An 18,714-nucleotide genomic window follows, 5' to 3' on the forward strand; every position below is an offset into this window, starting at 1 on the left:
TTGGCAAAAGGTGATAAACTTAATCATGACTAAGTTTTAAATTAAGAATTAATCTTTAAAGAATTAAAATATGCAGAGATACTTCAAAGTCTCACAGAGGAAAAAATTCCCTAATTATGATATTTATAAAAAATAAAATAATAAGAACAAACTTAACTGGAAAAAAATCAAAGGGACCCATGCAATCACGCGGGTATCATACTAATTAATGCTAAAAGTACATATTAAGAACATGTGACTAATTGAAGTAACGAACTCCAATAAAAATGCTAACTTGTACGAAAACTGTAGTGTAGAACAAAAGCGACTTTCCTTTGATTCTACGTACAATTGGGTATAATAAAATGAAGCCAAATAATTACAATTAACAAATTAATTCAAAAATTCAGAAAGTAATTTAAACCTTACCCAGACAGCAAGGCATCTCTTGCAAACACATCATTTTGTGTCCCTTCTTTGCTCACAATGGTCATCATCATACCAATGACTACTCAAAATGACAAATTCAAACTGCATCTGATTTGGAGTTCAGTTTCCTTTGCTTTTAGCACGAGAAAAGGCTACCAATGTATTGTTGCTCATAAGACAACGACAACACAAAGTGAAAAATCAAATGCAGATTTGAAGGTTTTAAGTACCTTTTTATTCAAATTTGTTGTATTTATTGTCCCTTAATTAGTCCTTGTAAAGGTCAATGTTTGCTGAATTTGTAAATGTCAATTGTTAAGGAAAAAAAACTGTACTAAATTATTGTCTTAATTTGCTTTTAGTATGAAATTAAAGGACTCAAAATAAAAGAAACGTAAGGGTTATAATTAAGTAGTGAGTTGAAGGCAAAGAAGAGGAGAGAAAATAAGAAACATGTGGAAAATAAAGACACCTGTCTTCAACCTCTCATATATAAATGAATTGCCCTGCGTGCTCTGCGTTGTTAATTACCTAACAAATGTTATTTTTAATCAAACCATGAGAACAATGTTGACGAAACCTTAAAGGCCTCAGCAAGACGGTGAAACAAGGTGAACCCATATATCTTATGGAAAATAGAACAATGTGTTCATAGTTCATACACATACCAAAGGTAGTTGAGGAAAAGTTGTTGCCCAACAAATGGTCTTCATCACACAGTCCCTTTTCACTAACCAGTCAACACATTAAAAATTTTAACAATTGGCTCAGAATTTATAATATTATAATTAAATAGATTTCACATCTGCTATAATTTTAGAACGTAATCAGAATAATGAAACTTTCATTTTTATAATCGTTTATATGTCAACTTAATATAAAATAGAGCGCATTTTACACACGCTTATAATTTTAGAAACGAAATCAGAACAATAAAACAAGCTTTATTTAAAAATAATAATAGTAATATTTATGTATAAACATAACATATGCACGAGTGTATTATCTATAATTTACTCCAAATAAGAAAAAAATCTAAAGACGCTAATGAGACTGTTCCCACACCTAAGGTCGAAGACAGGTTCAAATGAATATTAGAAATTAGAAGTGAATCCGCCAGCTTTTCACATCTCTGGCATGAAAATATAATAAAATAAATGAATAACACGAAATAAGCACGGAATTTGCAGTTTATGGCCTATTAGCTTCAAAATTTCAATCTGGGATGAAAGCTTTATGAATAGCTGAATGAGTGCGATATGTACTATGTAGTATTGATGTTTGCTATGCAATGCAAAATGAGTGTTTGGAAAAACCTATTGATTTGGCATATATATACCATAATCTTTAGGAAACTTGATACAACTCGTCCTCTATATAGTGTATTTACTTGTCTGTTACATCCTGCTGCACCACATTTGTCTCTGGCTTGATGTTCAGAGACACAACAATCTTTAAAATCGCCACTTTTCTCTTTGGTGCCTGAAGCTTGATCCTGAATAGGAGACTTGGAAGCATAAACATCAGATTAGGCATAATTCTTCATTCCAATTGACGACATGTTACATACATAATATTGTTACAGAAACTTTTGTCATACTATCCTTAGCTCCAAATAAAGAAAAAAAAAAAAAAAGCTTTCTGTCATATATGGTTCTTAATTTGTGGAAACAAAACATTGCTCTAGTGCAGCTCTTTTCCAGAGGTTTACTTGCACTGGGAAAATATAACAAAAAGAGTCAGCTCTAAAACATGATGTTAGAATTATGCAATTAAAGTGCTTGGCGTCTATGTGATAACCATTTCCAGAATATTTATTGATAAGACATCAGAGTAGATTGGAAAAAGAGCATACAAAATCAGCAGTGCTAACTGAATTTATTATTCACATATAGATATCATAACCATTGTCTGTAACGAGCAGATAAGAAATTTTTCTCTTAGAAATATAAAAGAAATAATCTCGTTTGAGTTAAAAACCAAGACAGTTCAGAGAAGCGAAAATATAAAATAAAAACAGAAGTTGTAAAACATATAAGACATCATCGAAACTACTAGAATCCTCTAGAACAATATTGGATTGGACCTAACAACAAAATGTCACATCATGAACTTTTCAGCTGAATTTGAATAAAACATAGCACCAAATCCTATTACTATTTTAGTTAATCTTTCACCCTTAACTCACGTGGATCAGAATATGTTATCATATATTAAAATCAGAGTTGCCAAATTGTCAACAACCAAACTTGTTATTAATGGGAGGAAGAAATCCTCAACACAAAAAGGTACTATGTAAGCAAAAAGAAATTACAATCCCCAGAGTCAATAGGCATTAATTGCAATTTGGATAAGAACAGCAATAGCATCCTCCAAAGCTTTGATATATGCTGCAGATTACAAAATTGTAGCAGTCATTAATACCAATTTGCATTATGCACGCTATTTTGTTCCCATTGCTGTTGTGGAAGTACTTTTGCTCCAGACATGGAATGGAAATTGAACAGGAATTTTGTTTTTTTGTGCCATCGATTGAGTTTGTATAAGTGAGGACATGTTGATCTTCTGACCACTTTTGTTTTCGAAATTATAATAATTACTAGTTCGCTATCTAAATGCATAGGAAATTGAAAATTGATTCCCACGAAACTGTATTCTTGTTGTACATTACACTTCTCAGGTGTTCTTAGAAGTCCTCTTCCTACTGGTAAGCCGTATCATATTCACTCTCCCCTGCATTCTGATTTTTACTTATAAATAAGTTAATGTCTAAGAGCAGGGTTGAATGAGCATAGAAAAAAAAGATATTTTCTATGAAGTTTTAAAACAAATTTTACCGAATTACATTGTAATTGATCAAATTCCAGAACCAGCCATTCAATATTCCGTTCTGTTAGGCTCTAACGTAGCTAACCCTACTGCGTATGTATACGAACTGGCTTAGCACACTTTACATTAGTGGTTGGCTCTTGAACATATATAGTTTGTTATGCTTTAAATTAATATTATGCATTGTGCTACTTCTATGATTGGGACAGCTAATAGAGGATGGGGTTGGATTTTGGAAATGAGGGGCTCACATACAAGTCTAGATCCTGTTTAGTTTGTGAACTAAAACTATGTTTTGGTTTTGCCTATCTCTTATGCTATTAAAATTATTCTAGAATCCACCTACAGCTTTTTTATTCAAAAATAAGCATGGGAGTGTTAAGATGATAGTGTCAAGTTCACTTATATAATTTGTTTGGTGACCTATTGCGGAAAATCTCTCTCGTATTTACTCTCTTCGATTTTTCAAAAAATTGATATCAGAGTCAATGGTTTGACTTGGTCACTGACATAGACGAGTAAGATGACGTCGATGGATTCATGTATATAGAGTTCTTTGTATCAAAAGTCTTTCTGATGGATAAATTCATGCATGAATGTCAAGTAGCAAAGTTGCAGGTGTTGCAATAGTGCAAGATACTAGAACATGTTGTAACAATGGCTAGACAAGCTGGGGGCAGTAACAATTATGCTCTAAGAGTCATAATTGAATATTCCTAGATTAAAAATGGCTTATGCTCTAGGGGAAGGCTAACATGTGAAAGAGACACAAACTTGAGGGAAAAGATTATTAAAGTACAAGTACTAACCGAAGTCTCACATGATAGAGAAATGAAAAAGTTGAGTACCATATAATAAATGAAGAAAAAATTATAAATATGAGCCTTATAATTTTAGGATAAGATGTGATGTAAAAATCGCTACTCGGGATAAAATATTGAGAGGAAAGAGAATTGACTTAGAGCCTTTGTCTTAGTTTACACGTCGTTGTGTCATTAACAATTGATAATTCTGTCTAGCATGTTATATTGTGAACATAAATATTTCTCTCCTTATTTATTCATTTTACATATTTCCTGGTGTAAAAATATTCTTTTTATTGTATTTTTATATCCTTTAAAATAAATTTGCTTTTGGAATTTTCTCTTGGACCAGATACCATTGAAAGAATTTCAGATAATGTAAATGCACGGGGTTCTTTCTTATTTTTTATTTTGTGGCATTTATCTCAATATTTGGTTGATATATTTGAAACTTGATAGCGATTAGCTGATGTATCAGTCAACGGACCCTAGTATGGAAAAAGAATACCGTGAAGACAGATTTTTTCCACAAACTAATGTATCAGCGTGAGTTTCCTTTAATTTTCTTTTGATTTAAATATTTTTGTGGGCATGTTTGAATTTTCCTTTTTGATGTGATTGGCGAGCTTAATTTTCTAACCCATATTTTAAGGGTTGGCAGACTTGGAAAACAATTGCTTGGATTTAACTGAACTGGCTGTTTATAAGTGTTTTGTTTTTAGAATCATATCACATATATGTAGTCTGTTGATGAAGTAGATAGTGGGAGCTTATGTTTTGGGCAGAAATTGTGTCCTCAAACTTTCATGTGATAAGACAAATTAACTTCTGAATTTTCACAATAATATTCTTCTATGCTATCATAAGAAGAAGAAAAAACCACCAATAACTTGTAGATGCATGTTCTCTTAAACAGGTGGTATTCTTCTAGACCAAAAAAAAAGATGGTATTCTCTGTGTTCAATTATATCTTTTGGCTGGAATCTTCCGTGTTCATATGCTGGGGATTAAAATATTTAATAGGGATTAATTAACATGAACATATCCAGAAGATAAGTAGTGGAGGAGTAAAATAATAACAAGCTTAAACATACAAAATTATGTTAATTAATAAATTTCATAACTATATTTTATATAAAAAATTAATTAACCTGTATATATAATTTTTTTTAAAGAAAAATATGAGAGGGAAACCATTCTTGTTTCATTTGATACTGCCATGTTAATCAATCACGTCTAATAAATATTTTCTTATATGTTGTGATTTGATTTTTTTTTCTTTAATTAAGAAATGGCTTTTAAAAAATTACTCTTACAAAATCTTACCATTCTTCAAGAAAAAAATTAGAATTTAAAATAAAAAAAATCAATAATTATATAATTGTGTAATAAAATGATTTCGTATATTAATTACAGGTTCATGAAGATATACTTCATATTGTAGCAGAATGTCGTAATAACTAAAATTTCATCAGATAATTCGTCAAAAAAATGATGTTAAAAATTTAATAAATAAAAATTATAAATATGATTCTATTTTTACATTATCAAGGAAATTTTTGTAACGTCATTAAATGACACGTGAGGTGCCCATAAAAGGTATTTGAGTTTGTCACTTTAACGAGCACCATGCTTAGAAAAAGTCTATGTAAAATTAACACAAACAAGGCTTAAACATCATTTTAGCTACTATAAATTAGTGTATTTTCTGCTTTAGTTTTTCAAAGTTTTTTATTTTAGGCCTGGTCAAACTTAAAAAAATATTTAATCTTTATTGTCAAGTAAAAATATTAATTGACGATCTAACATGGAATTACATTAACCGTTAATTAACTTATAAAGATTTTAATAATAAATAATATGTAATTATTTTTAGTAAATTATGTTTTTTTTTTAATTTCTTATAAGTTAATCTAACATCATCAATTATTTTAAATATATGAAAATGTAATAATTCAATTTACCAAAAAATTTACATATAATAGCATGTCAAACTATTGATATTGTCGACAGGACAATGAACTACCAACATCACTCTTACATAATCAGTAACCTATTCATAGTTGATAGCAAACAATAAATTCAAATATTAAAATTACAAGCACTAAAATATATATAAAAAATCTTTATATATTAAAGTGCAAAAAAAATCCTTAATTTTATAGGGAAAAAAACAATTATTTAAACCCACCAAAAATATGATGTGTTATTTTGTCAAAGTACGAGAAATGCAATACTAATTTATCTTTACACTAATGTTTTTGCACAATCTTTGGTCCCCAATAAATAAAAAAGTCCTTGCACGTTAGAATATTTCCAAGTCTTTCTAGGGTTGACATCATACTGTGAAAAGTCTACTAAGAACTAAGATGAATAAATATCATTTGTCATTTGGCTAAAGCGCAGAAAATGCAAACTTAATTAATTTGTCTTGATATAACATTTCCACAAAGACTAATAATTTTAAAGTCTATACAATCGTTTTACTTTTAAATTTGGATGTGATTGTGTGTTTAATTTTCTAACCCATTAAAAAAGTTAGAAAACAAAGAAGACGACAATATCATCTTTTTTTATCATTATTTTAAAGTACTAATATTTTCAATACATGTGAAAAATTTTAAAAAATTCTAATTTATATGCTATTTATTTAAAACATAATCTTTATATTATAATACAAAAATATCACTATTTCGTACTCATACAATCAGTATGAATATAATAAACACTATAATTTGTCTAATTATTATTATATATATCATTATTATATAACAATAACATTTAAAATATTCGTATTCTATTATTATTAGACTCAAATAAAAATCAAATTCTCAACTATATTATTTATTAAGAGATTCTTTTAACTAATTTCCTGTAATATACTTATTGGTCTTCAAGCTCCACTCAATTTTATCAGGGATTAACAAACAACCATTAATTCATTATATTGTAATGTCTTTATAAATATCTCTAATAATTTTATTTTTCAAGTGTGCAAAGCCCTTCCACAAATTTACTATTCTTAGTTGGGTGTAAGTGTCACATATTAATTAATATTTTTAGGTAAAGACATATTCTGAATATTTTGAATGAGAGGAGCATACCAATGAGCTAAGATGATAGGACCCTTGATCAATGGAATAGCATGAGGAGAATGAGCGTAGCAGATTCTGAATTTCTCTCAATCTAGCTTGTCGAACCCTTTATATAACACTAGAAAATATACATTTAATGTTGTTATTTTAACATCAATTTTATAAAAATGAATGTTAAAAAAATAGTAGCATAATTATAAATAAGTTGAGTTTATTATTATCGATTTTTTTGAAAAATCTTTTGGTTCAAACGCGCGTCTTCACTTTTATCGACAAGATCGGAATATAACTATTAGTTGGGACCCACATAGAGTCTTGGTCTTGGTGAAATACTTACTCTGTCAAAGGATTCCTTAATATCCATAGCCTTCAGTCGGTGAGGATAGTGTCTACTGTCTAGGAAACAAATATTGCTGCGTATACCACCATCAATTCCTCCATGTGGTTTATAAATGTATTCAACTGGCTTCACCCGAAATCTCATTGAATATAGAGAAAAACATGAAGACTAGATATGTAGAACACTATTTTAGGATTGAGAATCTCTTTAAACAAAACGAAAGAGAATAGAGAACACAAAAGATATAAGATGGATGGTGATGATAGAGTAATTGCTAACTAGTGATTAGAATTAAGGCATTTATTCCTAAATTAGGGAAACTTCGCCTAAAGCTGCAGAAAAATGAAAAATTAGTATTGCAAAAGAAATGGCGAAACTGCATGAAATGAAGTTGTGTTTTAGACTGCCTATGATCCTTTCCCTTTTCTTATGAAACTTATTCCTAAAATAAGGACTAGATGATGGGATCTAATTGGCACTCTCATATTGGTGCTACGGAAGAGAGAGAATTTCAAATTAGCATTCATTGTGTGAATTTCATTTACTGATATACCCTTTTCTATCTTCGTGATAACTGTGAGATAAATAGATAAAATGTGATAAGTCCAGCAACCTAAAACTAGCTTATGCAATTTTTAATGCTCTGCTTGCTACTTTTGGCAAAGCAAAAGTGCATGAACAGAAGGGATCTAACACAAGGATGCAAATATACTGGTAGTAACTAGGAACAAATAGGGTATCTTGCATTCTTCTTCTCATGCACAAATTTGATTCACAGTTAAGTATAGCTGCACTAGCAGAATATAGTAGAAAGCATTGTTGAAGATGAATATGAAGTGGTGAAATTTTAGATATCACAGATCTAAGCACAATAATGAAAAACAAACAGCATTACAAATATATTATACAATAAATACAAGAATAGCATACTAAGTTTCTGGAAACAAGATTTTGCAGTTCATTACTTAAATACAAAACATTGTAAACTCCTATATTAAAGAAATTATCTCGCATTTGTAGCTGCCAACAATGGTTTCTTCTCTGATCAGAAGCCTGCAGCACATCTGCAACAATCAGCATTTTTTTTACAACAATTAATGTGCTGGATTCATTACAAGATATAAACAGAATTATATTTTTTCATATAAAATTGAAAATGGAAGTATATATGCAGGGACCATGGCCCCAAGTTTTTCACAAAGTGTATTTAAAATACCATGTTAAAAGAATTACGGTCCCCTTAAAATTTATGAAAAAAAAATATTGAAAAATAATACATGTCATCTTAGTTGACACTTAGGGAGACAAAAAGAAAAAAGAAAGAGAAGTGTATGTATAATAGGTAATATAATGTGATAGTAATGAGATAAAAAGATATTAAAGATAATAATAAAATATTTGTAATGTGTAAGTGTACATTTATAATTATGAAAAATCATTTTAAAAAAATGCATCTATTTGTTTCTTCTATAAATGTCTAATTAATATATTTGAAAGAGTTTCTGTTTCTAATAATTAGGAATAAAAAATTTATTTATTTATTTTCATATAAATGATAAAATTAATTAGATAGTAATGTTTTATGCTTAATATAGTATATTTTTTCTTTGTAAAAAATATAAAAAAAATTACAAGTTAAATAATAATTAGGTTAAATTATTATTATTATTCTTGGCCTCCTCTAAGTGAAATCCATATTGCTCTTTTTGATCAGTGAAGCAATTTCTTGATATATGTAAAATAAAACATAGTCAGAACATAAACCATGAAATTGACAAATAAATCTAGAACATACCTTTTTGCCTTGGAGCGATCAGCAACACTTCCCACATTCACCATAAGCATACATATAAATAGTCTGTTAATCTGTTCAGAAACCTGATGTAAGCAATTCTCCAAGGACGCCACAGTAGTAATGGCCCTAATAAGCCCCAAAATCCAGTGACGTATCCAATCCCCAAGCTGATGTATAATCCCTCATAGAAAACTGAATCATCACCTTTGACTGCTGGTTCTTGATGCTCTGCTGTTGTCTGATCTCCATCCCCAGGACAAGTTTTGTTAAGTTGTTCACCACAAAGATCAATGTTTCCTTCAAAACTAGAGGCTTCAAAGGTTTCAAAATGTCTTCCTGATGGGATTCTTCCAGACAGAGAGTTGTGTGACAAGTCTAATTTTTGCAAATAATCAATTTCAGAAAGAGAAGAAGGAATTCTCCCAGAGATGTGATTTCTTGACAAGTCAAGTGATTCTAGTGAACCTAAATTCCCAATATGAGAAGGAATTTCTCCGCTCAAATTGTTTCTTGATAGATTCAAAGAAACTAACCCAAGCAAATATCCGACCTCTTTTGGTATTTCACCCATTAAATTGTTACTAGAAAGATCAATGCTTTTGAGCTTTAACTCTGGATTCTTGAACCCCCGTTCCTCACCTTTCCACATCCATGTTATGTCAAGCGTATAACCCTCGAAATAGGAACCATAAATTGCATAGTAAGTGTTATTATTCCAATATATATGAGACAGAGTGTCACTTGAGTTGATGCTCTGTTCAGACATTGCAGTGAAATTCTTTAAGCATGATGGAATTCCTCTTGACAAATTATTCCTTGAAAGATCCAACAATTGAATGCGGTTCAAATAACAGAGATGAATGGGTAGATTTCCGGAGAGGTGATTTCCTCGCATGTTCAAGATTATCAATTGATGCATACTTTCTCCAATCCATGATGGTATTGGACCCGACAACATATTTTCACTCAGGTCCAGCATAAATAAACTGCTGCAATTCTTCAAAGAAGAAGGCAACTCACCCATTAAACCATTGTTTCGTAAAACCAAGGCTTCCATATTAACAAGGGCGCCCATGGACATAGGAATCTTCCCTGACAATTTATTGCTGCTTAAATCAAGGAACAGCAATTGCTTTACTGATTTCCAACAATCTGGCAGTTGCCCCTTTATTTGATTGTGTGACACATCTAAAGTGCCCAAATTTGAAGCTGTGCTTTGGTCACATAAGAATGAAAACAAATCTGAAAAATTATTTTCAGAGAGCATCAGCCCAGAAGCTTGTAGTAAAAATGACGGAATTTTACCCTCAAACTGATTGGAATTCAGAAGTATAGACGGTCTGTTAGGAAGCTTCAATGATATATTAGGAATTGCACTAATGAGATAATTGTGAGACATATTTAATAATATCATATTTTGCAACTTATTCCAAAACCAGTCTGGTACAGAGTCATTAATCCCGTTATCAGAAATATCAAGCGAATACAACGAACTTTGAGTCTTGAGCCAACTAGGAAAAGTGGGGCCCAACTCGCAAGAACGGAGTCCCAACTGTATTAATTGGAATGGAGGAACCCAACTCGGGACAAATTTCAGAGACAACTCTGATAGGCGCAAGTATTTTAATTTGGAAAAATTAGAAAGATGGGATTCAGTGACCTCACCCTCCAAAGAATTCCCAGCCAAGTTAAGATCCTCCAACTCTGATAGCAATCGAATGCTTTTAGGTAACATGCCAGTCAACCGGTTATCAGATAAATCCAAGTTCGTAAATATGTGTCTGTTGCACCATGAAGAATTTCGGAAGAAGCTAGAAAATTCCCCGTTCAACTTGTTATTTGAGAGGTCTAAACTCTGCAATGCACACATGTTACCAAAGAAAGATGGAATCTCGCCTTGCAGTTTGTTACCGTATAGGTCAAGAAGTTGAAGAGAGTTCATTACTTTCCCAAATCCATCTGGAATGGGACCTTCTAACATGTTATAATCAAGGACAAGGTTATGAAGATTGGTGGTGGAGTTAAAGAGCCAGTAAAATATAGTTGATGATTTCAAAAGATTTGAGGAGAGATCAAGGGAAACAAGAGAAGATGACATAGGAAAACTTCCATCCGTAAGACTACAATTTTGCAAATCAAGATTTTGAAGTTTTGAACTGAAGTTGAAACCACCTTGAAAGACTGATGATGTCATATTATTATAGGAAAGGTCAAGGATAACAAGAGAAGGAAAGTTTGACAACAGTTGAAATGTTGAGGATGTGAGCTTATTTGAAGAAAGATCAAGGATGGTAAGAGCAGTGGAAAAGTTGGAAGGTGAATAAAACAGAGATTGAATATTTGTATCTGAAAGAGAACAACCAACTAGCCTCAACTCTCTTAAGTTTGGAATAAGCTTGCTGATCATTTGTAGCCAGTGATGAGAAGAGGAAAGGTTGTGTAGTGAACTTAGCCTAAGTTTGGTCAAGGAAGAAAGATTAGTCAACCACTCTGCATCCTTAGATTTCACATCAAAATTGCCACCAAGTCCAAGAGTGTGCAACAAACAAAGATTCCCAATCTGGATAGGGAGTGCTCCCGAGAATGAATTCCCCCCCGCAAGATCAAGATACCTCAACTGTGAGAGATTTCCAAGTTGATAAGGGAGTTCCCCATCTAGATCATTATCACTTAGATCAAGATATTGTAAATGTGTAAGGTTTCCAAGTTGATAAGGGATTTGTCCATAGAGATAAAGATTCTTACCTAGATCAAGAGACAGTAAATGTGTAAGCTTTCCAATATCAGAAGGAATAATCCCAATAAAAAAACAATGAGAGAGATTGAGATATCTTAAGTTGGTGAACGAGCCCATGTGTTCTGGGATATGACTCCATGGAAAAGAATTAGAGCTGAGATCCAAGTGTTCAATAATTTCAAGGGCAATCAATGAAGAGATATTGATTGCACCTCTCAAATATTGTGTATCCTGACCACGGAGATGAAGCATCTCAACATGACCAGTTTGATTGTTGCATTGAATGCCTTTCCATTTGCAACAGTCTCTGTTACTGTCATCGTCACTCCATGTAGAGAGAATGCCATAGCCATCTATGAGGCCATGTTTGAAGTTGAGGAGTGCTTGTCTCTCAGTCTGAATGCACTTAATTTCTGCGCTATTGGGAAGGCTGTTGAATCCAAGAATGGATACTGCAGCATGCAATAAAACCAGCAAAAGTGCATAAAATAGTTTCAGAGAATAACAACTCATTATGAAATGACTAAGAGTAAAACAAAGATCGGTTACTGTGACCAGTTTTCTCTTAAATTGTCAAGTATGAAACACCAGGATTTATATAGCTGATAGTATGGCTAAATGACAGAGTCGTGTTAATTATTGTTCACTTATGAAAGACAACAAAATAAGGATATTTTCTCTTAAAAAAAACTTTATTTTAAAAATTAAAATACAAAGACTCCATTTACGAGGCTTATATATTTTAAATTCCTTTATTACACTCAGGTGATAAGCAATTTATGATAAAAAAATTCAATAATTATATAACTGTGTAATAAAATTATATCATATATTAACTACAGGTTCATCAAACTCTACTTCATACTGTACCAGCAAGTTGTAACAACTAAAATTTCATCAGATAATTCGACAAAAAAATGATGTTACAAATTTTAATAAATAAAAAATATAACTATGATTTTATTTTTAGATTATCAAGAGAATTTTTGTAATGTCATTAAATTACACTACGTGAGCTGCACATTAAAGTATTTGAGTTTGTCACTTTAACGAGCACACGATGCTGAGAAAAGTCTATGTAAAATTAAAACAAACAAGGCTTAAACAACATTTTGACTCCTATAAATTATTAGAGTGTTTTTGTTTTAGCCTTTCAATAATGTTTAGTCCCAGTAAAAATTAAAAAAAATAAATCAGTCCATATTATCAAAGTAAGAACATTAATTGACTACATAACATGTAGTTACATTAACCATTCATTGACTTCTCATGCTATCAAAGATCATAACAATAAATAATGTGTAATTTTTTTAAAATCTCTCATCAACTAATCTAGCACTATCAATTATTTTTAACACATGAGAATTTGAAGATCCAAATTACTACAAAATTTACATATGACAGTCTATCAAATTAACTCATTAGTAACATGACGAGTCAATGGACAACCAACAACATTATTACATAATATGTAAATGTTGATAGTTGATACTAAGGACTAAAACCAAGTATTAAAATTACAAGGACTAAAATATAAAAAAAAAATATTTAAGTCCACCAAGAAATATGATGTGTTATTTTGTCAAAGTACAAAAAATGCATGACTAATTTGTCTTTACATGAATGTTTTGCATAGACTAGCAATTTCAAGTCTTTGCACCGGTCCCCAAGAAATAAAAAAGTCTTTGCACATGTTTTTAAATTCACCAATGGTGGGGAGATATTTTGCATCAGGTAAAATGAGCTTTTTACATCAATTCTAGAACCAATATGTAAATCTTATCTATGTAAAATGTATTTCCTTTTTTACATCAATTGTTTTGTAACCAACATAAAAAGTGTCTTTCTACATCAATTATGAAACAACCAATGTAAAATTATCACTCTTTCTGTCATTAATTTTTCTTCCAGAATAATCAACCCACATCCACATCAAAATCACACCTTAATCCATCTTTCCCTCCATTCGAATCACCCTCTTAAAACTCATGAAAGAGAAATGAAAGGAAACAAAGCAACCACACAATGTGAAGAAAAATCAAAAAGAACAAAACAACCATCCTCCTCAACAAGTAAGTTTGGATGAGTTACAACAAATACATGAAAAAAAAATAAAAAGGAAAGTTGACCCGACACGTTGATCCAACATAACTGCCCCTTTACCTACCAAATATAAAGGTTGAACCTATTTTAACAATAGGTTGGAAATTTAAACTTATATTGCTTTGTTTAGCATATCAAATGGGTCAATCCAATGGATTGAACTTATTTTATCATCCCTAATCAAAATCTCACAATTAGAACATTGATCATGGAAAATAAGATAAGGAGCTTTATGTTAATAATAAATTCCTCAAAGTAATCCTTATTTTATAATCAGAATCTACCTATTAGGCTGCTTCAAAAACTTACAAAGATTAGGTCTTAATTCAATCAAATTTCATAGTCTCTTGAAATATTTGTTTAAATATACTTTTGGACCATCAAATTTAGATTACTTTTGTAGTTGATCCCCAAATTTAAATTTATTTTTATTCCCTTAATTTTAAAAAATATTTTTTTTAGTCCTCCTCCTACAAAAATGCCACAAGTTATGCATTTAAATCATCAAAAATCAGTCAAGAGGGTTTAAAAAACATTTTTCAAAATTGAGGAACTAAAAAATGAAAAATTAAATTTGGAGGGAAAAAACAAAGATAATTCAAATTTAAAGGACCTAAAAATATATTTAAATAAAAAAAATTGATAAAAAAAAGTATTTTAGAAAAATAAGAGAAATCTTAATGTTTAAAATTACTAGCATGCTCTAAAGTAAAATAAGGTCCTAATATATTTTCTAATTCAAGAGAATAAATTAAATGACAAAAATTCCTAAGTATTTAGTATGCTCTCTTCAAGCCTAGAAGACATATTCTCTTAATTGTGAACCAAATTAAAGGTTATATGAAGGAAAAATAAAAAAAATGCACTTAGCCAATGTAATAATAGAAAATTGTGGGACAGCGTGATGGTTGTTGTGGTTTCAGTGGTAAAGTGATTGCACCGGTGGGAATATAAAAGAGAAATATCGTTAGTGACACTGTCTAGTACTCTTTTGTTGGTTATAAAGAAAAAAAAATCTTTTTTTTAATGTTGTATATTATTGACTAAAAATTATTAAAAATTATAAATTTAAATTGGTGAGTTCTATTTTTTATTTAATGATTATATATATTTCTTAATTTTGATGTGAAACCATTAATTAAAACTTGTGATTTTTTATAAATTTTAATAAATAACAGAAAAGAGTATTGTTAGTCTTCCTCAAAGATAAAATAGGTGTAAGGTGCATAAAAGAAGAAAAATAAAAACGGGGAGTGATGGAAATGTGTGTTACTTTTGGCCAATAAAATTTTCTTTCCTTCTAGTTTTTTAAATTCAAATTTTAAACCTTTTTTACCCTTTTTCATTTTCTTTCCTCTCTTCCAAAACATACGAAAGTTGCACGTTAGAATATTTCTAAAACTTTCTAGGATTGATATCATACTAAGAAAAGTCTACTTAGAATTAAGACCAATAAATATCATGTGTCATTTTGCTAAAGCACACAAAATGGAAGCTTAATTTGTCTTTATATAAAATTTCTACAAAGACTAATAATTTCAAAGTCTATGTAATCATTTTACTTTTTAAATTTGATGTGTTTGTGTGCTTAATTTTCTAACCCATCAAAAGAGTTAGAAAACATAAAAGACAAAAATATTATTTTTTGTCATTATTTGAAAGTACTAATATATTTCGATACATGTAAAAATTTACAAAAAAAATATAATGTATATCCCACTATTTATTTAAAATATCATATTTATATTACAATACAAAAATATCAATATTTCATACTCATGTATACAATCAGTATGAATATAATAAAAACTATAATTTATCTAATTATTATGATATATATATATATATATCATTATTATATAACAATAACATCTACAATATTATTATTCTATTACTATAAGACTCAAATATAAATCAAATTCTCAATTATATTATTCATTGAGAGATTCTTTTTACTAATTTCCTATAATGTAGTTATTGGTCTTCAAGCTCTGCTCTATTTTTTCATGGACTAACAAAGAATCATTAATTCATTATATTGTACTATCTTTATAAATATCTCTAATAATTTTATTTTTCATGTGTGCAAAGCACATCGACAAATTTACTTTTATATTTTTTTCGTTGGATGTAAGTGTGACATATTAATTAATATTTTTAAGTAAAGACATATTAAGTAATATTTTTGATTTGATATAACTTATATATTATAGTATTTTTAAAATGAAATACATAATTTTTTTAAAAGGAAAAACGAGAATTCTATTTTCTAACAATAAAAACTAATAACTGGCACACCTCAAGAGGTGGTCCTTCCAACCATAAACATTGTATCATATTGAAAAAGGAGAAGTCAATACATTTATTAGCTTATTTTCTGATCAACTCTAGTGTTTATAGGAGCAATATAATTGAACTAATTGTCATAATCAAGCAATATTCCATGATGTTATTAATCAATTATTAATTGAAACAGGTCCAAACCAATCATATTTTTCCTGAAAAAATATTAATTGCAATTTGAGTATCCCATCATTCATCTCGGCTGGGCTAAAAGAATATTGTGTGTTGCAGAAAGATGTTAATAACTCCGCAATAATGTTGATGCTTCCTGAAAAATCTTTGGAGCAACAAGATGCACGAATAAGTATTTGAATGAGTATTTATAAAAATTAGAATAAAATTGATTTTTAAAATAATAATTTTGATTAAAATCAATTTTAAAGTAAAGTGATTGGATGTCATGGCATTTTTTTTTGCATTTCTTCTAGAATTTCTTTTTAGCACCTCAATTTTACTACACCCACTAAATTTTTATTTTATTTTTTCCAATAATATCGCTCTTACAAGTGAGTGTAGTATCATTACTTCAGAATTATGTTAAAAATGAAGTGAGTTTCATAATTTAAATTCTAAAAATTATATGCATAAAACCTTTTGTATTTAAATTTTGGAATTATGTAAATGCACACTGTTTGCTACACAATTAAAATTAATAGAAATGATAGTTGTGTTCACATGTGAAAAATGATATATTTATCGAGAAAACGAATATTTGATTTTCATTATGCGTAAAAATTATTTTTAATCACTGACAACCACATTATAAGCAAAATTAGTCTTTGACTCTCTGAGTCAAAAGACAACCATGATCTTAGATGTAGGACAAAAAAAATTAAAATGTTAGTAATAATGTATCTAAAACACTCTCTTTAACATCTTACTTGATCTACTATTGTTTGGAATATTTTGAAAATTACAAAATTTTAGTTTCACTTTCATCTAAATTAGAAGAGAGACTTTCATCTTAATATACAAATAGACTTTTAGAAATTTAATCCTGAAATGTGGAATTGACTTTCAAATGTTTAATTCTGAAGCATATAGATAGACTTTTAAAGATTAAATTTTGAAACAACAAAACTATGATTATTAATAAAGAGCATTATTGGAAAAAAAAATAAGGGAGTGTGAATAACAAAATAAAAAAATGCTGTCTTAGAATATGGGTATAAATCTCTCAATCATATAAAACTGGATTATAAAGTGACAAATGTCATCCATTTATATATATTATTATTTTGGTATCATTATTATACAACACACACATTAAAATTTCTCAAGCATGAAGTTTGCAAGATTTGATATATACAAGTAATTCAATAACAATCTGATGTGATAGCCCAATAAGCCCAACAAGACTTAGTAGGATAAGTTTTAATATTATCTTAAAATGTAAATTTGATTCTAATTTAATTATACAAAATCGGTTTGTAACATGTGGAATCTCTAACAGCAGGTGTAAAAAAGTTACTTCTTTCTTTCTTTTTTTGGTTTCAAGAAGGGTCAAAGCCCCTAAACAAAAAAATTTAGTTTGGTTCCTAGCCAGCATACTCGTGATGAGATCCATCATGTGAAAGTAAGGATTGAATTGACGACAACCCTTATTAATAAGGGTGAACAACTGTTCAAGAGACACTCGAGTAAGGTCTTCCTAAAATGATTCTCCCAAGCTATTTGCATTACTGAGTAGATTTTAGTGAAAAAGTGAAAAGGAGAGATGATTCTCATCTCTCTTGACAAGGACGGAAACAATTCTCAAATCTGGTTAACACATCCGGTAAAGGCTACCCAGTACCCATCTTTCAATAGATCCCTAACAACAATAACTTGGATTTTACTTTCTGGATCTCCCTTTTTTGCTCCTTGCACCTCCAAAGGACCCGAATGGACACAAATACCCTGTCTCTCCCAAGCAAGCCAAGCCTCCACCGAAACCACTGAACCACTGTCGATTGTCAACCCAAACGCCATTGTTGCAACCTCCTTACACCACCACCGAACCAGCCTAATGCAGAAAAGAAAGCACAAAGCCTCCGACAAAGTTAGGAACAAAATAAAAGTTCAAGAATATACAATTTTTTATTCTTTCATAGAAGCCTTTCCAAAAGTATAAAAACATAATTCTGCAAAGGTCCTTTTAGAAGTATAAAACATAACTCCTGAAGAGCCTTTTCAGAAATATAAAAACATATTCTGGAAATGCCTTTTCATAACACTAATTTTTTTATAGTTGTGGAAAGGCCTTTTCAAAAGTACAAAAA

The 18,714-nt window shown here is 30.0% G+C and overlaps 1 protein-coding gene and 1 pseudogene across 2 annotated transcripts; one reads left to right on the plus strand and one right to left on the minus strand.

Annotated features, from left to right (window-relative positions):
- Window positions 1–8,260: 8,260 nt before the first annotated feature.
- On the minus strand, window positions 8,261–12,554 carry LOC114390089 (receptor-like protein EIX2). 2 transcript variants are annotated; one of them, XM_028350774.1, is made up of 2 exons: window positions 9,271–12,554; window positions 8,261–8,528 (listed from the first exon to the last, which is right to left on the minus strand). In XM_028350774.1, the coding sequence occupies exon 1, from the start codon at window positions 12,518–12,520 to the stop codon at window positions 9,308–9,310; it is 3,213 nt and encodes a 1,070-aa protein (XP_028206575.1). In that variant the 5' UTR covers window positions 12,521–12,554; the 3' UTR covers window positions 8,261–8,528; window positions 9,271–9,307. The 2 variants fall into 2 exon arrangements, with proteins under 2 accessions (XP_028206575.1, XP_028206573.1); XM_028350772.1 differs by having other exon boundaries at window positions 8,261–8,539.
- A 5,597-nt stretch (window positions 12,555–18,151) lies between these two features.
- On the plus strand, window positions 18,152–18,256 carry LOC114391307 (annotated as a pseudogene).
- The last annotated feature ends 458 nt before the right edge of the window (window positions 18,257–18,714 follow it).

This window comes from Glycine soja, chromosome 16 (genome assembly GCF_004193775.1).
Source record: "Glycine soja cultivar W05 chromosome 16, ASM419377v2, whole genome shotgun sequence".
Taxonomy (NCBI): domain Eukaryota; kingdom Viridiplantae; phylum Streptophyta; class Magnoliopsida; order Fabales; family Fabaceae; genus Glycine; species Glycine soja.